Source organism: Topomyia yanbarensis, chromosome 1, assembly GCF_030247195.1.
Source record: "Topomyia yanbarensis strain Yona2022 chromosome 1, ASM3024719v1, whole genome shotgun sequence".
In the NCBI taxonomy this organism is placed as follows: Eukaryota; Metazoa; Arthropoda; class Insecta; order Diptera; family Culicidae; genus Topomyia; species Topomyia yanbarensis.
The window spans coordinates 11,432,915-11,454,390 of record NC_080670.1 but is presented as its reverse complement, the minus strand read 5'-3'; the positions used below and the strand labels follow the sequence as shown (position 1 = coordinate 11,454,390).

General features: G+C 41.2%; 1 protein-coding gene across 2 annotated transcripts; it reads right to left on the bottom strand.

Annotated features, from left to right (window-relative positions):
- Positions 1-904: 904 nt before the first annotated feature.
- On the bottom strand, positions 905-21,198 carry LOC131676889 (telomere length regulation protein TEL2 homolog). Of its 2 annotated transcripts, none has more exons than XM_058956276.1 (6): positions 20,669-21,198; positions 11,012-11,213; positions 5,084-5,429; positions 4,929-5,022; positions 4,142-4,869; positions 905-3,789 (listed from the first exon to the last, which is right to left on the bottom strand). In XM_058956276.1, the coding sequence occupies exons 1-6, from the start codon at positions 20,716-20,718 to the stop codon at positions 974-976; spliced, it is 4,236 nt and encodes a 1,411-aa protein (XP_058812259.1). In that variant the 5' UTR covers positions 20,719-21,198; the 3' UTR covers positions 905-973. The 2 variants fall into 2 exon arrangements, with proteins under 2 accessions (XP_058812259.1, XP_058812258.1); XM_058956275.1 differs by having other exon boundaries at positions 907-3,789; positions 5,081-5,429; positions 20,669-21,196.
- Positions 21,199-21,476: the final 278 nt, after the last annotated feature.

The window sequence follows — 21,476 nt, the reverse complement described above, 5'->3', positions numbered from 1 at the left end:
AAAAAAAGTTAAACTTTTCTGGGGAATGACTTTCTGGGAGATGGTGCATTCTGGGGTATGGAATTCTGGGGAATGGTACATTCTGGAAAATGACTTTCTGGAGAATAGTACATTCTGGGGGATGATATTCTGGGGAGTGGAATTCTGGGGAATGGCTTTCTGGGGAATGATTTTCGGGGGAATAGTATACAATCGCCTAAAACCACTATATGTGTTTCTGAAACAAGAAGCATATTCTTGTATATAATGTGTTAAGGTTACTGGGCTCTGGAACAGTAACCCAATAGACCGTGTAACTAGCCACACAAGACTTCCGAACTCACAAATAGTTACTGAGTTACTTGCTCCCAGTGATCTTACACTTACATGAAGTTTTCCTTTTTAAAACATTAGATGTGAGAATTCCTCCTCGTGAGCTGTCCGCTGTATGGAACGCCAACTTGAACAATACGTAATTTTTTTGTTACACTAACGGTTTTTTTGTTGGAGGGCCGATCCGGTGGTGGTGTCGATTGTCGGGACATGAGATTAGATCAATCTTATTCACTTGGTAGATACTGTACCGTATTCCAAGCTGAAACCATCGCGAATCTGTGTTGCGTAAAATCGGCACGTCCAAAAATAATTTGCGGTAAAAAAAACTCTTTTTGCTCTGACAGTCAGGCTGCCCTAAACCACTTCGGTTAGGCTGATTCGAGTTCATAAATTTGACCAATTTGTACGCATTTCATCGATTGTAGGCCGAGTAATTAATGAATTAGTGAGGCACCTTCCTTCGTATGGTGCAAATAGGCACTTTGCCAAATAGGTACTAAAATGAAATCAAAGTGTCAACTTGGCCAAGGTACCATTTTCTTTCAGCTTTTTAAAATACCCCCGTGATGAATAGAATGACAAACTTTTATTTTATTTCGAAATAATGAAGCAGTCCATGTGTTACAATTCAACACCGACCAACGGACGAGCAACACATTCACTCCTCCGCCAGCACTTTGTAGCACATCGCGAGCACATGTTTCGCCAGCTCCCGACAATCCTCGTTGCGTTCACTCCTCACCACACTACTCTGTACGCATTCCTCCAGCCACTGCTTCAATTCCATCAAATCCAGGTAGAAATCCTGCCGCAGCAACTCCTTCCGAACGGCCATCAAAACCGAGGCTAGCACCTGCAGCACCGACAGTCGCACCTTCGGTTCTTCGCTAAATCTCATCATCACACTTAAATCCAGCAGTTCTCTGGCAAATTTCACAGCAGCCGGACAGTTTTCCGCACACAACATTAGCACCGACAGAGTTTGCAGAAACGTCGTCAGCAGCAGGTTATCGGCATCGTACTGAAACTTGAGGTTCGCTGTAAACAGGAAACGATTGGCACCGAAACCTCGCAACAGTGGGTAAAAGAACCAACCGGCAACCTCGGCGAAGCGGTTTATGTTCTCTTTCGCGGCGATGCGGTCGGATGATGCTGCTGACGGTCGTCGGCTGCCGAAGCGTCGCGTTTTTCGTTCGATCCGTTCGCGAATGATTTCCTCGGTCAGTTGTCGTTTGCGAAGGAGCTCGTTTTCCTCGCGGAATTTCATCTGCAGTGTTTCTGACTTGGGCGAATTGAGACGTGAGTCGTCCGAGTGGTCCAGACTCTTTGTTCGATTCGGTTGGTCATGGTTTGACAACGTTTTTGCGGTTTGAGCTAGAATGTCCAGCATCAGAATTCGACGGTTCAGGGAGTATTTGCTGAGATCGGCGTGGAATTCGCGACACAGATATTCGGCGCATTGTTTCGGATAGGTGGTACATATGGCGATGAGGGAAGAAAATTTCAGCTCTTCAAAATTATCCATACAGCACCGACTTTCCAGAGTTAGGAATATTTGGAGCAGCTCCAGTGCCAGTTTGACATCGTTATTGGCCAGTTGCTGTTCGATCAGCTCCGGGGCAGCTTGTACAGCATACTCGAATTGCTCCAGCGCTTGCTGATCTGAGCTGTTGATGAGCATTTCTCGCAGATCTAGTAAATATTTGGGACGATACTTTTCCCGTTCAATTTTGCTATCATTGGTCATGTCGTACGGTTGCAGATCATCGTCCGAATCCAGCTCTGAGTCATCGCTATCGCGGTGGCGTTCTTTTAGTGTTTTTTTGCTGCTTGAAAGCTCCATCAACGAGACTTCCACGTCAGCAACGGATAGAAGATCGGAAGCTGAAGGTATGATTGGCGTTCTATGCTCTTTGGACATACAATCCACAAACAACTTCTCTACTAATTCGTCCAAATGTTCCTCCCCGAAAATATTGTTTTGAGAAAAATCATCTTCGACAAACTGGCAGCAGCTGTTAAAATTCCTCAAACGTTCCACCAGCAGCAGTGTTTCCGTGTCCAATCCCTCATAGTCGAATTTAAGTCGATCTTCCTCCTTGACATCTTTTTGATCAAAGAGTCCTAAAATCACTTCGGAAACAATCATCCCAACACAGCGCACCTGTTTGGCCGGCGACTCCAGGTGGTATTTGAGACCACCGAAAAGCAGCCTGCGCCATTCGCAAATTTCCGCGGAAGTCAGCTTTCTAACCTTGAACTGATGCAAGTAAGCTAGGGTTAATAGAAGCAACTTCGAAAGATATAGATGTTGCTCGAAAGAAGTTCTCTGGATGCTGGTTCTACTTGACCAAATGGTGATCAGTTCCTGACCGAGAGAAACAAGTATCGATGGGCCGTCGTTATGATCGGAAATGCGTGCCAGAAGATAAATTAAATTTTCAACAACTGCATCCTCCGAGCAACTGGTGAATAATGGAATTTTCTGTCCGAGGACATAGCGCCATTCTCCGGTGAGACCGTCCGAGGGGAGCAACGATAGTAAATCGATCCCATTGGCGAGCGCCATCAGCGCAATGATTTCCACTGCGGAACGCGATAAGTCAGAACAAATCGAAACGATAAGCGGTTTCTGCTGATAAGCATTGGATCGTGACCAAATTGATAAAATTTCCAGTGAGAGCTGCAGATACGGCGAACGTCTTTCCAAACTGAAATCAGTCACCAGTTTGCTAATAAATTTCGAGAGAAACGTTGAATCCCACGATAGGTTCGCATGAAGCTGACTGATACGAGCCAACGAATTGATAGCTTTCAGCAGTTGTTGAAATAAAAGCTGGGAAAATTTATTCGGGAGGAAAATGTCCGGCGTTTCTCGCTGTAGGATGTTGGCCATCTTATTTGGAATTCCAACTAGAAGCTGGATCATTTGTTCGGACTTTATCCGCTGGTTATGTTTAGCTAAATCACTTGCGTCGCTCGCTTTTAAACTAAATTCGATGAAACAGCCTGCCAAGTAATCATCCTCCTGAAGTAATCTAGTCAATAATAGCACAAATACTTCTCGGTTCTTGTTCAACTCCTCGGCTGACGTCAAAATTTGCAAGGCTTCCAACACAAAGACGTGATTTTGATCAATACTAAAAATCCTCCAAATTCTGTCGTCTAAATCGGGTGCCTTCCCTGGAAACTGCTCATCGAATCTAGTCACTAGCTCGAACAATAGCTCTGGATATTCCTCTGTAGCGAACCGGATCCAATCCACTGCATCATCATCATCGACATCAACGTTTATCAACCGTTCAGGGGTTCTGGGTCCCGGCAGACATTCCAACAATCGATCCAAGTTATCTCTAATAGACTCCAAATCGTCATTGGATTTGATTTTCGGCACGGTTCGCATCAGCTCCATAAGCGACCTGAAGCATCGATTCAGTTGATCCTTTCGTCTAGGGCGGCGCCGATCACCGACAGCTGAAATGGCACAAACGGAAGGCACATTTTTCCCACTGATTTTACACTGAACAGGCTCAACACGCACGTTTGAGTGCGGCTGAGAGTAACAAGCGCGAACGAAAGTGTGTTTGGAGAAAGTGGGGCGCAAAATGTGACTTGACCGGAGCCGTTATGTTTGACCCCATTTTAACAGAATCAAATTACGAATATGAATAGGAGCAACTTTTAAGCAGCATGGGACGCCCCAACTTAGTTCGAAAAGCAATTGGACGAAATTTGTACTCGTGAGAAGATACGTTCACGGGGCAATTTCCAAATAATAACGAGACTGACATAATGCCACCAAGAATAAAAAGGAAACAACACTCACCGTTGGTACTTCCAAGACTCAGTCCGCTCAAATCTGACAGCAAATCATTTGTGGCTGCCGCAGGTTGCTGTTGATGAGTTGCAAACATGGTCATTCCGCTAGGAGCAATCGCACTGGCTGGTGTAACGCTTTGATTCATTCCCAAGAACAGTTCATTCGTGGGACCAGTGGCTGTTGGTGCCGATCTGAAAGCCGTGAAATCGGCAAAATCGTCGCTACTCTTGGCCGGCTTCTTAGCTCCACCAAAGGCCGATTCAAAGTCTCCGAATTCGGGGCCAGTGGGAGGAATGGGATCGTCTGCGCGAGGATTGAAATCATCCAAATCACTCGGCGACTTCGAGGAACTAGTTGCCGGACAGGTGTTGAACAGGTCCTCTAGGATTTCATTGTTATGCTTCCCGCTTGTGTTGCTCGCAGGAGAAATTACTTCCTCGGCATGGGTGTTCCGGTGTGTGGGAGAATTGATTCCTAGATCAGTCGATTTGCCGTAGTTGCTGGCCGCTCCCATATTAATTTTCTTCGCACTTTTCGCTGCTGCCGCTGCCACATTCGCCTTCACCGTGGCTGCCGCTACCGAGGGCGACTTTATATTAAGGTTTATTTTCTTTTCTACAGCCGTCGTGGCCGTCGTCGATGTCGTCAACGATGTTGAAATGCCAGCCGAATGAGTCGATACGGAAGATGATTGGCGCGTCGCTGGACTCTTCGAGCGTTCCTTGTCGTAATATCTGCAATGGTTTGTGGTTTAGATTCGACAATTGGAAACCTGTTAAGCTGGCGTAGTTACCTATTGGAAGAAGGCCCGTTGGATTCCGTATCCGAATCCTCCCGCTCACCATCGTACTGATAGTCATATTCGAATCGGTCCCGTCCTTCATTGTCTGAAATTTACAAGTTCGTTAGTAACGGAATCGAATTTAATTGGGAGAATTAACTTACAACCTCGTTCCTCTGTTCGTCGACTGTCCCAGCTGTCTCGGTAGCCCCCATATTCACCACCACCACCGCCACTGTACCTCATGCTGCCGCCCATCGCTTCGGAACTCATGCCAATGTATTTGTCCTTGTTTTTCTTTGCCTTTTTCCTCTCCTCGCGTAGTTTGTCGTCGTCCTGGATGAAATCGATCAGCTCTCGGACCTTGTGCCGCACGTTGATGCCCTGGTCTTTGCCGTTCTCGTCGACGAAGGTGTAATTTTCCAGCGATCGCAAATCGTAGATGTGTTCCCGGGATGAGGTCACCACGCGTTCCGAGCCGTTACGCACCAGGTAGTTCAGAAGTAGCAGGCTCTGTTGGAGAAAGAGTGATAGCGGGGTTATCACTTTGTTGGTGGGGTTGTTGCTTTTCGTTTGGGCGGAATAGGGTGCGATGTTTCTTGGCAAATGGATAACATTTAGTAGATATTTTACTGGGTATTCAGATATTGAATTCTAGCCAATAGCCAATACATTCTCATCAACAAGAATATCAAACGAAAACATGCATCGGGTTCGTAAAATATAGACAGTGCCTATAGTCTCATTTGCAACAAAAATATTGAAGGGTTGTCCGCAACTACATATCTCTTACCAGATCAGAACTTTTTTAGCAAACTAATCGACGAAAACGAAGTTCAGTTTATTTGTTTGTTTGTACATCAACAGGCCGCATGACCCGAATGGTGGTTACTTAGACTAGTTACTTTCAAGGATAGATGAAAACTTGGCTTTAATCAATCCGGCGCTAGCTTAATGTTTAATAATAAAATTCACTTGTTTTGAAGTCATGCTTTTTCTTTAGTTAATAACTTTTCTTAGCGAATTTTCACAAACTTACAATGTTCCACGAATGTGTTCAGTAGAAGAATACCTTTAGAAATATATAGTGTGCTTATGAATTGATTGATGAGGTGATTTTTTAAGAATGTATTTTCAATTTTAACCGATTCTCCATACTAATTTCCATATAAACTTTGAAATTTTTGGAGGGTCCGTAGACACAACCGATCGGTGCCAAAATTTGCACAATTACTAAGGGCCATAAAAGGAATCATTAGAGCCTGGTGGAGCTAGAAGTCAAAAATTGAATCAGTTCAATGAGCACCACACGTTCATGATACTAGCAGCTAAAGGTAGTGTGAAACACGCAATAGGGTGCTTTCCGTAGGTGTCAAATCGAATTCAGAAAAATGTGAATGAAAGCTAGTGAATATTTCTTTCACCATTTTTATCCAATGTTAGATACCTATGTACCGTTCCTGAGATATCTGACGATTAAAATGTCAAAATATAGCTCTTTGCTTCACATGTGTCTCAACACACTGAGATCTCGCATTTCTTTATCGTTGTCCCGTAGAGCCCTGAAGTTGTTTGTTTGTCTCCAAATTCCAAATTTGTAATCGATTTAGTTTCCTCTTAATTATAACGCCAAAGCTTGTGTACGAGTGTAACATAACAGCCGTGTGGTATCCGCTGCGGCGGGTCGAAGTATCTCAGCCAAGCATTGATCGACTGAGTTCCAGAACCCATATCGTTAGAGGCGACTGAAAACAGTAGTCCTCGAGTAGAAGTGTTTCTCCATGCCGAGGACTGAATGGCTGACATGATTAAAATATGCCAGTCGCGCACTTCGGGGTTCGCTATAGGCGTTTATAAGCCAACGTGTTTGGTATCTTCTACTAGCTGTACAATAAGTGCCGGTAATGTAATGTGCAATGCTGTGATCGACCATGGTTCGAGTAGCCCAAATTAATCTTCAGCATAGACGTACAGCAACTATGAATCTATCCCACCTTTTGCAGGAAGCAAAAGCTTTCATAGGTTCAAGAACCGTATTTCCATGAAGGAAACTTGTATGTTGCAAAGGATTTAGCATCAAAAGGCTGAAAATCAAAAGGCCGAAAAACATAAGGCGAAATTTCAAATGGCGAAAATTCGAAAGGCCTAATGCTAAAAAGGTCGAAAAATCAAATGGCCGAAAACTTAAAAGGCGAAAACTCAAAAAGCCGGAAACCCAAAAGGCTGAATCTCATAAGGCAAACTTTATTATTCGATTATTTCACATTGTGTTGTTCCTGATTGATTAATCGGCTCGTGTTTGAGTAAATCGGGCGGATCGCACGTTTACGTACGAAACCTTTCCAATACAAAAGAAGAATTAATGATCTAAAAATCCACCCTTTGTCAAATTGTGCATTCATTGCGATTTTAATTCAGATTCAAAGAATGCTCGAAAGAAGGAATCAACCCCTATGTTTGAGTAAACCGGGTAGCCGAAGTGATCACAAGTGTGCGTGCAAGAGTTATTTGGGACGATCCATAATGACGTAGCATTTTTTGAGTGATTTTTAACGCCCCCCTCCCCCATCGTAGCATTTCGTCACAAACCTCTAAATACCCCCTGGTAATTACGTAGCTTGACGGTAATTCTTCCCCCCCCCCCATTGTCACCGAAAAATATAAAAATAAAATAGAAAACGATGTTAGTTATTCCCCTTTTAAAAAGCTACATAGCATGACATGACCCTCTACCCCCTGTCGTCACACATCATCACAAAATACAATACTCCCCCCTCCCCCATAAGTCATTTATGGATGATCCCTTTGGCATACAGATTCCAAGAACTGCTCATATTTGAAAGAAGGAATCAATCCCTATGTTCGAGTAAACCGGGAATACGAACAGTTATGCAGTTGTAAGCAGCTGGCATGTAGCTCAAATGTTTGAGCATAACGGCAACTACCTAAATATTTAAATAATTTTAAATGAGTTTGTTTACTAATAGTACTAATATTGTATTTGACCCAAAATTAATTAGATTATTCTTCTTTACCAAATTATAAAAAAAAACATTTACGCCTAATGTGGCTACGCCACATGGCTTCAAGTCGCGTGCTGTCCGACATCGCTGTCGCTCCGTCGGACCTAAACTAATTTATAGCCCCTATGTTTGAGTCATCCGGGCAAACGAGTGGATCACAGGTTTGCTTGTGAGGGGCCGCCGCTTCCGACGGTGGGTTGGCGGCCACCTCGCCCGGCGGATACTCAGCGGTTTTGCGCCGCTTCGGATCCTTGGTCTCGGTTATGCGGCAAAATCGCATTACACTGGCTTCGCCCCAAGTGCTAGAGCAGTGTAATAACCGATGGTTGAATATATGTAAGTTCATTCCATAAATCAACGTTTGAAAAACTTTGATTTATGGAATTCACAAATGATGAAGTATATAATTCGAAAGAACAGCTCATGATATAAAGAAAGATAATAAGGATGATTTTAATTATTGAAACGCTGTATGGAAAACCAAAACCAACTGGCGATCATAATAATAATGGTCAAAACAAAACATACGTCTGGTGGATCGCAGTTTTACATTATACTATACTAAAACGTAAGTCATAGCCAAGTATTCATAATTGCAACAGTGAACAAGCATAAAAATTTCAAAAATGAAACTAAAAAGAACTGCTCATATTTAAAAGAAGGCAAAATCAATTATAAAATGTATTCACTCGAAATATAATCAATATCAGGTAACGAATAATAGCACATTATTATCATTGTTTTGTTTGTTTTGTTTCGTCCTTTAAAAATGTTTGCCTTTCAAAATTCTGCCTTCTGAAAAGTTTGCCTTTTGAAATTCCGCCTTCCAGAAAGTTTGCCTTTTGAAAGTCCGCCTTTTGATTTTTCAGCCTTTTGAATTCGGCCTTATGTAATTTCGGCCTTATGATTTTCAGCCTTACGGCCTCGACCCGTTGCAAAGCTACTTAACTCAGTCTTCATAGATTACAACAAAATGGCATGACAAATCCACGCTGAATGCCTCGTGCATGTAAACTTGTGAAAACTCGTGATATGTGTGCCGTCACAGTCAATGTGACTGTTGATAACATAAACAGGAAATACGTCTATTGTTCGGCACATTCGCCGCATGATAAATCGTGCCCAACGGGGTCAAACCGTCGTTATCTGATCATAAGTATATCGTCTTTGTTCATTTGAACGCATCTTGCGGTTCTTCTGTGTGATAATTCAATTTTGAATAAGTGGTAAAAATGGATTTAATTGTGTGGACTTTGTAGATTGTAAATTGGTTGATGAATATTGTATATTGTAGTATTGATGAAACCGTTGATCGTGTAGATTTTCGGGGAATCGAAAATTTAGTCACTTCCCACAACATCAGGTGTGAATATTGGTAGTTGCGAGAAACGTGTTCCTTCTAATACCTTAAAATGGGAAAATATTGATCAAAATCAAAGAAAAGAACACTGCCGTATTGTCTCTGTGTCGTTATTTTCCTTATCCCTAACCTTATTACTTCTCCAATCTTGCCCATCAGGGAAATGACGAAAAAATCTCTGATTAACATGGGAAACGTGCCTTTTGAGCCAGTCGCTACTGATTACTGATACACCGAGCAAAATTTACATTGAATTTCCATAAAAACGTCTTATGACTTTCTGACATAAGAATTTTAAATGGATTTTATAAATCTGTCTTATGATTTGGAGGGGAAATTTTCCAAATCCATCTCTTATTATTTTCATAAGACAGTCTTATGAAATTTATGAAAATGTCCGAATGAACGCCATAGGTGCCCATTTATGAAAATTGCTGACATTTATAAGCAGAAAACATAGTAGAAATAACGATTTCCATATAACAGTCTTATGAAATTCATCTCAATGTTCGAATAAATGCCATAAGTCTTTATTTATAGATATTATTGTGCATTTATATAAAAAAAGAACATGGCTGACATTTCTCGAGCATTTTTAGTGGACAAAAAATCAACAGTAAAAATCAACCTTGAGAGGATATTAGGTTTTACACCAACAGACATAACCCCACAAAATGAGCCGGATGAACTTCGTTTAACAATTCTCGGTGGTTTGTTTACATGGGAATTACAAGAAGTTGAATGTAACAGATGGGCACCCGTTGCACTCCAACTCACGCAACTGACAAAGTAAACAAATCACTGAGAATTGTCAAACATGAACGTCATTCCTCATGAGTTCATTCGTGTGGTCATCTTGTAGAACTCAATTCGGGACAAATTAACCGCCAAGTGTGGATCCCTTCAGAAGATTGAAGAGAAAACTCTCATTAAATATTAAAATTTGTACATAATGAGCAACGCTACGTCAATATTTCTTGGGAAACTGGGCTTAGACAACTGGGAAACTGGACTTGACAACTGAATGATAATGATTGGTACTTCTCAAATGATTTTGATAATTATAAAATACGCGTCAGACACTAATTATATGCAGAACTTATTTCATTTCAAATAATCTGATATCTTATGTAAAAATCATAACCATGTAAACAGATTTAATGCTCACAGTAATTTATTCAATAACATAAAAACAATTTAAAATTTTGTTGCAATTTGACTGAAAATCTTTTGTTTCAAACAGCGGTAATCAAAAAGTGCTGAAACTATTAACTCCTGGTTGGCCGTCCAGGCCAGTACTGAATTCATAAGAAACAATTATGAACTTTTCACAAAAGTGACGTTTATGAAAAACAAAATACAATTTTATAGAATCAATAACAGATCTCATATGGGTTTCATGAGAAAAACTTATGAAATTCTTAAAGGCATATATTGGAGCGAAGTCATAAGACTGTTTTATGAAATACATTATTTGTACATCTATGGAGTGCATGAATAAAGATAAATGAATTCATAAGCCTGCCTATGACATTCTAAAGCGTTCAATGACATCGTCAGAAGGTTGGTTCATATGCCGAGACTTATGAAATTCTCAGATGCTTTTTGCTCAGTGTACGTGAACATAACACATTCCGGTAGCTAAACTTGATCGAATTGACTCAACATTGGAGCAGACACTCGTGGCCGGACTAGCAATCCGGGAAACCCACCTTATATGTTCGCCGCCAGTTGGTCTTGTTGTCCTGTAGCATCCGCTTCCAGAGCATCGACATCACCTCGGGAAAGTGCTCGTAGGTAAAGGTAGCATGTGCCAGCTCCTGCATTAGTGGCCCGGTCGGTCCCCACGGTTCATCATTGGTTGCCTCGCGTACCTTACCCTCGATTTCCGTGTAGTTCATAACGACGTTCGTACTGCGAGGAAAGTGGAAGAGAAAAAAAAAACAATACAGAATTAGTCTGCGTTTCATTACATTCGGGGTTTGGGTTCAGGTAAAGAACAAACAAATAAATAATTTCGACGAAGCGTTTTGTTTGAACAAGAACAGCAAACAGCGATAATTTTAGATCATTTGTTGATACTGTACCACGAATAATTTTCGCTCTGAAGGGTTTTCAAGAGGTCATCGGCGACAACTGGACAAAGGGTGTAATAATGTTTTAAACATCACCAACTAACCAACCACGGGCATACAGAAGCTGAAGCGGCGCCTAACGGACGGTGATGAACATTGCAGATGATTATGTTGACACACAAACTGCCGCGTTTACTGACGCCGATGGAGTCAATGAATGGGGCTTATTTTGAATGCAAATATTTTGGAAAGTTATTCGGTTCGGCAGCTACGGACAGGTATTTACCTACTCGGCTAGATATACAATGCAAAGTATGATGGTAAACAGTTTTTTTTCTCTGGTTATAAAATATCACGTAACGCCATGGGCGACAGTTTGAAGCCTGTCTAATCCAGGTTACCTTTGACAATTACAATAATCCTCCCACCTACGGAAACAAAGTAGTTTGTGTCGATATTGTACCACCTTATTTCAATTCAGTTGATTCCGTTTTTTTAAATTTCTCCTTCCATGGCAATTTTCCTTCTGCGCTTGGCATCGTTTAGCAGCTTATTCAAGGTCACAATCCTATTCAACGATCCATCAGAATAACAAAAAATAGAATAATTCTAGAGAAAATTTAGAATAGGACGTAGCAATGAGATTCTCTTTGGGGTCTTTCTCTTCTGTTCATTACTCGGCCATTTCAACATTTACTACTCCACTCTTTGCATAATATTCTAGTAAAAACCGTCGACTTTCGATATATACTGGAAAATTACTGCAAAGTGTTTTAATGGCGTCGTAATAAACGAAAGAGAAAGTAAACAAAGAGAGGCTCTCAATGTTACTTACGTCCTATTGAAAATTTTCTCTAGAATTATATGTAATAAGATTTTTGAATGCCTTCTATTGTACCATCATGTATTCGATTATAGAATCAATAGAATTATAGATCAAACCATTCATCATTTTTTGGTTAGTTACTACCGAAATCGAGTTATCTGAAATTCAATTACACAACGGTAGGAAATAGAATCTAATGGCTACAATAATCGACCGCATTTGCACAAGGTGGCATTAATATGCCACCAGAGTGTTCTCATTAGTGGCTTGTAGAGAAAAAGTAGTCTTCCTAATCCACCCAGCGTGGTGTTGGCAACTTTCTGTAAGGTAGCTTCCATCAATATATCCTCGATCGACAGATTTGGGTAAGTTACATATACCGGTGCTCATTGCAACCTTATCCTATTGCAAACATGTTCCCGTCATCTAACTTTCTTTTCAATGGAACTGACAGTATCTCGGCTAGCTGCAATGTACGAATAATAAGATCCTTTTTCAATAGGCACACCTCTACTGGATTTGCGTCAACGGGCTTGTCTGACGGACGGACGGACGGGTGAAATGCATGATGAGGTCACGCCAATTTGTTCTCAAGCACATTATTCTGTTGAATACGTGTATGAGCACCAATATCCGACCTGGTTGTTTTACAATTTGTAATATGACTTGTTGTCCTCTGGTGATAGCATGTTATCGCACTTTAAAGTGTTTGAACAATTACACAGAATAATCACCCGTGCTGCCAGTAATCGGAATAAACCATAATCTTTCCAAATTAGATCAAAACAGTACCACGTACCCCATGTGCTTATGGAAAGCGACAACGACCCAACAAACAAGGTTCATTGAAACATATATGCGAGAAGCTATAAAGTTATTCTACTTTATTTCGGAGGTCACGTCCTTTCCGCACACCTTTCGTCGCTGTTGGGTGGTACCTGTTGACGATGATATGAAAAGATATTTTGGTTAGGGCCCTCGAGAAATGTTTTACCTATTTGTATGAAAGTAGGTGTGTGTGATGTGCTGTCTGCTGCGGTATAATGGAAATGGAAAATGTATTTACGTAGTAGTTGATAGAGGGAGGCACGTGAGTTCGAGGTTTCACTGGCGGTATTGCAATGGTCGGTGTGTTGAATTATGTCTGCTGCTAGTTTATCAGTCAATTTATATAGCAAAGCCATGTGAAATTGTTTTGCATAATGTGACTGTTGGGGAAGAGTTAGAAAGGCCATTACAAATATTTTTTAAAAATTATGTTCCTGTACAATTATTTTTAAAGGGGGAGGGTGGGGGTTAAAAACAATACAGTAATGTTTCGATTATATCACGGTCGGTGTGTATTTTAGCGTGATATATTTGAAGCGTGATATATTGAAAACAAAACAAAAAATGAGATTTAAGCATTAATCCATGAATTTCTATTAACAAAGAGTATTAAAAAGTTAATGTTAGTCAAAAAGAATAAATCATAGTAGGGTAATGAGCCTATTTTTACCATGTTTCTATTATCACACTACCCATTTGAAGCCGTTGGTCAGAGCAGCGTCCCCCATCTTTGTTCAACGCATTGGGTCAAATGGTATGGTATCAGTGGATAATTTTTCCCCACACAGCTTCACTTTACGCATCCCGTGCTGTTTCTTAAAATTGTTGAACCATCCAAAACTAAACTTGAAGGAATCTGGCGCGTTAAGTTTTTTTTTTTCGAGAGTTGTCCTACTGGAGCTGTAGAGCTAGGTTCTCGGAAGGGCTCCCCGTCAGAATCACATACTACAATTTGCAGACGAGACAGGCAATGTCGCCCAAAAAAACACTGCAATAGGCCAATTGTAGCGGGCCGTGATTCTGAATGTGATATTCTTTGTACGGTTCAGGCATGTGCGGGCGTAGGGACTCGGAATCGCGTGTATCATCGCGAAGGGCTCGAATATTTGTACGTTAATGTGCTCGATCGCGTGTGCGTTTGTATGTCGCGTGTGCTAACGTGTAACTTCGCGTGCATAAATTCTATTTCATAACCGTGTGCCTTTCGCATATTCGCGTGTGTTCTAGAATGATCGCGCGCGGACCGTGAATCTGATACTTAATTTTTTGTGTACGGTTCAGATTCCAGAAGGAAGTGGGTTCTTCCATATCATTAGAGATCCCAATCATGTCGTCGTAGAACGCGTGGTCTAGTGGATATGAGCTTTATTTTTTTTTGATTGGTCCAACTGAATGTATGGACCTAAATTGCTAGAATATAGGTTAAAGATTTCCGGACGTGATCGATTCATGATCGCGCATTTGCGGGTTGGCGTTTGAGATCGCGTTTGTAACTTCGTAAGTACTAAAACGTTCACACAATTGCCGCAGTGTTATCAAGTTTACGCGATCGCGGGCATAGGTGTGCGTAGATGATCGCGAAGGGCTTAAGCGTTCGTATGTTGACGTGTTTGTCGCGTGTATGTGACTTCGCATGTATAAATTCGATTTTGAAACCCTGCGGCGATTCATATATTCGCGGACCGTCATTCTGATCTTTAGTTTTCGGTGTACGGATCACATTCTGACAGGGAGAGAGTTACCCCATATCACTAGAGTTTCCGGTCATGTCGCCATGGAACGTTTTGTCTAGTGGATATGGTAGTTATTTTTCAATTTTATTATTTTTTTTAATAATTAACAAGGACCTAGATTGTTTGTACCGAGGATAGATACTTCCGGACGATCCCGATTCATGATGGCGCGAGCGCGGGAGTTTGTAGGTTGACACTTGAGATCGTGTTGGTAAGTTTATGAGTGCTGAGATTTTCACCTTATCACCGGGGTGTAATCATGTTTGCGAGTTCGTAGGTTGCTTGGAAAATCGCGAGGGGCTCTAACGTTTGTGCGCTGACGTGATTTTGTAACGTGTGTTTTTGAATGGTTGCGCGAACCGTGAGTCTGATATTAAATTTTCAGTGCGCGGTTTGAATTCTGGCAGAGAGTGGGATCGTTTATATCGATAGGGTTCCCGGTCATGTCGCCATGAGACGTGTTGTCTAATAGGTATGGGCGTATTTTCTTAATTGGTCCAGCTGAAGGCATGGACCTAGGCTTCTAGGATCAAGGATAGACTTTCGGACGTGACCGAGTCGTAATCGCGTGCACGATGGCATTTTTGTAGGTTCCCGCTGAGACCGCGTTTGAGAATGTGTGAGTGTTAAGACGTTCACTATCACCATCTTTGTTGACCCAGCTGAAGGCGGGTGTAGAATGGCAGTATAGGACTCGAAAAGAAGAAATAAAAGACAATATATGAGAGACGTAATAGATTAGATAGGTACAAAATACAGCTGAAGTTATGATCATCACATGAGACATACATTAGTACTTCAAACACTACTAATACTTGAATAGCCAATCACCACACATAGCACATCCTTTCTCAATTATCTATTTGTTACTGCTTGATTGTTGGTTATGAGCTGGTGAATAGAGGAAAGGTATAGAACAGACAAAAGGCTCATATCAGCCCTCCCGGCCTCCCCGACACACCACTATCGAGGCGTATTGTAATCAACATCTTGAAGCGGGCTTCTTATATAAATCAAATCCTCAGTAGTCATAATGTTTGGTGGAATATTAACATGAGAACTAATTAACCTCTAGTAGTAGAACTTGGTGCAAATAAAAACTAAAAAGAGCGAAGGTCCTTATATTTAGATAACTCTATTGAATATATTGTGGCTTGATGATGTTTACAATACCGTCAATCCCATCAACCTGCGAGAGGGTGAAGGAATCTGGCGCGTTAAGTTTTTGGGCAAATATCTTGACTATTAAAATCAGTGTATTCGAAGGGCCTACGATTCAGTCCTCGTTGTTTCAACATCCATAGAAATAGTCCCATATCCAATTGTTGATGTTGTCTTTCCAAAAGAAAAGTATTCACATCAATTCAAGAGAAAATGCATATCTCGGCTTACCTACCATATCTTGCGTATCTTGTTTTTCTCATTATTTTGTTAGATTTTTCTGCGGATAACTAACAATTAAGCAAATAAAAAAGTCGATTTTTTACCCGACGCCCCCTTAAGGACACGGCAAATAAGTTACGAAGAATTTAAAACAAAAATTGAAATCAGCCGAAAGATATTTCTGCAATCCTAGTCATTGCAACAACTTTTTTGGTAAAACATGATTTTGAGATTATTCACGTTTAATGCTTCACGCCACGCCCTCCGCCCACGGTGAGCAGCGTCATAACTTTGCTTCTACTGCTTAGACCTCTATAAAAATTTCAGATATATTCTATACTTTAAGATAAAAGAATAAAAAAGTTTGACTTTATGACCGAACTCATCATATATAAACGCTTAACGCAATAGTCCGAAACCCATTAATAGGCTCATTACCCTACATGTAAATAAGCAAATCAATTGTAGAAATATCTTAAAAGTGCCAGGACACAACATGGGGCTTAATTGGATCAAAACGTACTGTGCCTTGTCTGTTTTTCAAAAAGCGTGATATAATCGAGATAGAACCGTGATATAATCGAGGGTGATATAAGCGAGTATTGATATAAACGCATAGTGATATAATCGAAACATTACTGTATAAATATTTGTTTTATAGAAACAACTACTTTACAATTTTTTTTCCAATTTCGTTAAAAAAATACTTCAACCCTTTACGTTTCCCGTCGATTTTACTCATAGACGTTTCTGCAGGGTGATTTAAGATTGCGCGGTTAAGCTGTTTGTTTCAACGAAGCAATTCGTGCAAAACATGCAATCCATCAATCAAAATTTCGTATAAAGAGAGAGCTGCTTAAGCTTCTCGTTTCAAGAAATTTTCCAAACAGTGCAATGTCCAATAGCAGTTTAGGCAATTATTTCTATTGCGTATTCCTTACACAGCAGCCTGGGTAACGTAGATTCTGTACATACTATAGTTTTTCGAGTCCAGGTGGAAACTGCGAGTTTGGTTGATCGCTTGTGCTTAAAGTCTTGCAGATTTGCTGGCTTGGTACATGATAATCATTTGGCTCCGTTCTTAATTCCGACTGAGAGTTACTTGGCGGCGGAATTTATCCCCATACCGATGCCCGTTGTGTGAGCCATTTAGTACCCTGTTTTGTGGTGATCTACTCGGGTGCCGAGATCGGTCTCTCTTCAACGTCTGTGCACTCCGGACAAAGAGGTCGCCATTGCCGTCTTTTCATAAGCACAATCGACACCTCACGCTTCGAGTTCATGATATAATCTCCGTATTGTATTGCCATTCGGTTGCTAATCAAGATCACCTCTGTTTTGTGATGGGTTTACAGTACCATGCTTGGGATTCCGTCTAGTTCTTCACTTCCATGGCTTTCGCCAACACGACTATGCAATAAGTGTACTGCCGTGATCCGCATAACAGTCCCTTTTGCTATGGGTTTCCTATGCAGGTGGGACTGTTATGCGTATCACGGCAGTGTAGTGTCTGATACAAATATGAAGCAAACCGGAGAAGTCTGCTATCAACACCTGTGTAGGGTCAGTAATGCATCGTCTTGTTTCTTCCCTCAAATTGAATTGACCTTTAAGCTTGTGCAGCTGGAGCCGGATACTAACTAGAGCCAGCCGGAATTCCGGCTCATTTTCCAGCTCTATATGCATTCTAGGGATTGGAGTTAATGTTTTGGAACAATTTCTTGAAGCAAATACCAAAAAAAAAACCATTTGTACGGAAGTCACCGAGAGTACCTCGTCCCAACAGTAAGCTGGACACCGTCATTTTCCTGACTCTTGGTTTCTTGGCATGGTGATATCTTATGCCTTCGCTTGTGTTTCTGTTAGCTCTTACGCATTCGAGGCAGATTTTTGGTTGCAGATTCTTTCCATCAATTTTTGGCATTATTATTAAATTTCACAGATTTTTGTAAATAAATTGTAATTTTTTCGGAATTTTCGCACATTATGACCTGTTCATAAGCATCACAAATGTCAAGATTTTATTTCAAAACAAGTGGTCAGTAAATGTGCTCGTTTTGTTCGAGGGACTTCCTATGATGATTCAAAGGCATAGACCGTTCCAACATCAAATTTTGGTCTTGTCAAACTGCAAATGACGTGAAAACCCAAGATGATACCAGATAAGGTATAGGCATACGTAAAGCGAGAGTTTTGGTTTTACAATTGGCAACATCTATATTGCGTAAATACTGCTTTACTTCCAGAGAAAAGAAATTGTTAAAATCGAAATTAATTAAAACAATGTTTTGAAAATAGAAACTAGTGCTTTCAGCCTTTTTGAGGTACTCAAGGCGTTTGCCACCAATAATATTATTGTACACACATGCATGCACCTTATGCAGATTATCTTGAATCTGTTTTGCGCTTGTCAAATCTGCCACTCTTCTTATTCTTATCTGGACACGCTCTTCTTCCCTTTGGGGCAGACCCTCGGTTTTGTTGCATTTTTTTCCACCTGCAAGCTGTACGTATCACCCACTTGCAGTTGCTTCGAAGCCGTTTAATAGTTGCAAATCCATCAACACAGCCATGCCCCACAATTCGAAGGGCCCACCCGAATTCACCACGCACTAAAACAGGCACTCGTTTCAACTGTAACTACTTCTTACAGTTTGTCTTTCTTTCTTACTATCAAATACCAGGTCATACCATTCAGCATATCGTATAGCGTACAAATTGTAGCAGCGAAGCAACAGTGCTACGTTACGTCATTCTCCACCAAATATCGCGCCCTGCACTTCGATACATTCACTTCTTGTTCTACTATGTGGCTGCCTCATAGAGCGAATCAAATCGTAATTAACCCAGAAGGCATTCCAGTAGTGACTCTAAACTCTTCGTACTTCTTCCTCGAATCAATTCATGTTGTTAGTGTTGCTATGCTCGACACGCTCCACCAATTTCGAAGCTTTGTTTCGCGGTGTACTGATTTAAAAGTCCGAATAGACGTTGGAAGTTCTGGTGGGGTGAACGAAAAGCGAAGAGCACGACAGGTAAGCAACTATCAAGACACCGAGCGAGGCAAGTGCATAATTATTGTAGGAATGATTTTCATTGCTATCGATGAATAAAGCGCCGGTGCGTTCCTTGTTTGCTAGACTTCGCTAGTTGGTATTTACCAAAGTCAATCAAGCTCCGCTGATCCACATACAGTCTAGGATATACGCCGAATGACTCATGTGGATATAGTTGAGCGCTCCTTACTCAACCAGACACGAAGAGCCGGTTTTTCGTATCATGTGAAGTAAGAAAAAAAACCGACATATAGAGCTTTTGTCCCGGATGAACCCTGTCGACGTCGAAACCCGCAATGGTACGCACAGAACTCGCAATTCTGTAATGGTCCTTACACAGTATTTGCAAGTTCGACAAGATGTCTGAAAAAACGTGTTTCTTCCGTCATGAACTTCAGATCTACGAAATGGCTCGCATAGCGTAAATCTCAAACGTGTTGGGTTGGTCGAGGTGCCAGTGCTACTGTCGTTGTTGGCACGGATTATGTGGTTCAGTCGCACTCGCCAAGGACGTTCTGGCTATTCGCGCGAAAGTGTTAAAATCGTTTCAAGTTCAGCCGTCGTCGCCAAGAAAACGGAGAGAAATCGTTGGAACCATTTCCAAATGTTATTCTTTTATTTTGAACATTACCTTTTATGGAAATCGCATTTAATGCATCTAGCATTATTTTCCATTGTTCGTTTCATCCAACCGAGGTTATCAAACGGTACGGCTTGAACAATTATGATTTGAAATCCATCCAGTTCTATTTCTTCAAAGACACGAGATAACGTCGTGTCTAATTTTCGACGACTTTCAGATTAACGAAAATTCTAGACCATTCTAAAAGCTATTTTCCGTGGTAAGAAAATATTTGATGAAATTGTACAGTAGGCCTACTGATTTGACAACTGCAATGAAGCTCAGTGAAGCTTTAAAAGAAGTAAACCCTGATGATTCTAGGCCTGCTACTTGTTTTTTTAAAAGAAGACCTATTGTCTACCGGGTTGGAAGGAAAGATTTTGTAAAACTGATTGTCTCAGGCCTGCTACCTACACCTTTCAGATGGCAGACCTTGAATAAGAAACTTCGTTCAACTTCGGCAAAAATGGTAATGGTCAGATTGTGTAATTTATAATGACAGTATGTATGTATATAAAGCGAAGTAGAATGCGAGATGAAATGGAATAACATACATTCGCTCAAGGGTTCATCATACACAATTCAGTGTACATGATGTGCGACTTTGAGCACACTAAAATCACAGCGCATCGAGACAATTATCAATCACTTGATAAACATGAGGGATCTCCCCCGCACAACTGCAGAAAAAGTGATCCACAATGTACTTCCCCAGCGCAAGTGCAGAGATTTCCCATAGCACCTCCAAGGCGATAAAATGTACAACAAACAGCAAAGTAGAACAATAATCCGTTATCGCTGTGCCATTCGTTCGAGTTGAAAGATTACATTTTGGAAGCTACTTACACTTTATCAGCGAGTTCTCGCACTTTCCACATACTGATAAACTTATCCATTTTTGAGTCGCTGGCGACACCAAGAACCAATCAAAATTCTCCGCTAACAAAACAATCAGGTAATAAACAATCAGCTTCTGACGTTCCGCAGCTTCACCTTGCTGTGCTTATTCACATACACACTTACACACCAACACAGCTCGCGCTCAGAAAAAAAAAAACTTCCAGCAAGTCACTTCCTCTCTCTCGCCGTTTCTACTAAACACCACACGAAGATTCGATTCCGAAATTCTGATTTTTCGCTTCGTTCCCGAGCTTTTCGCGACCGTCGAACACACGCAAATGAAATTTACAACCGTCCGCGAACAACCACGGCAGGAAAAGCAACTGAATTCACACAATTTGCACCCCGAAAAAGCGAAGGAATTTCCGTCGGTCCAGCGACGATTTTTATTTCTTCTTGCTCCGACTCGAACCGAATATGGATGGATGGTGATTTGGCTAACTTGCTTGACTCAGAGCTCAGCGCAACACCGCGATTTGATTGATGGCTGGAACGCTGGAAGTCACAAGACTGAAGAAAAAAGTGAAGCATTTTTGCTGCGCGTGTAGAGCTGTCAGATGCGATACTGGAAGTTTCCTGTTTTTTTCGCACTGGGTTTGCCTTATGTCCGTAAATTGATTTTAAAAAGGGCGCAACCGACTTATATTAAAGAAAAATATTGTGTATTTTGCAGGCAACTGGCATCCCTATCTCTACATACAGAGTTTGACAATAGGCAATATCGTTTTTCCACCGATCGATATGGGTCAGCTTG

Bases quoted from the DNA above. Each gene is read 5' to 3' on its own strand.
- LOC131676889 (XM_058956275.1), bottom strand. From the start codon at position 20,718: ATGGATAAGTTTATCAGTATGTGGAAAGTGCGAGAACTCGCTGATAAA. The intron at 5,430-11,011 runs GTGGGTTTCCCG...TTTCTCCAACAG, and splicing joins ACTGGCGGCGAACATATAAG to AGCCTGCTACTTCTGAACTA. The intron at 5,023-5,080 runs GTAAGTTAATTC...TGTAAATTTCAG, and splicing joins ACGAACAGAGGAACGAGGTT to ACAATGAAGGACGGGACCGA.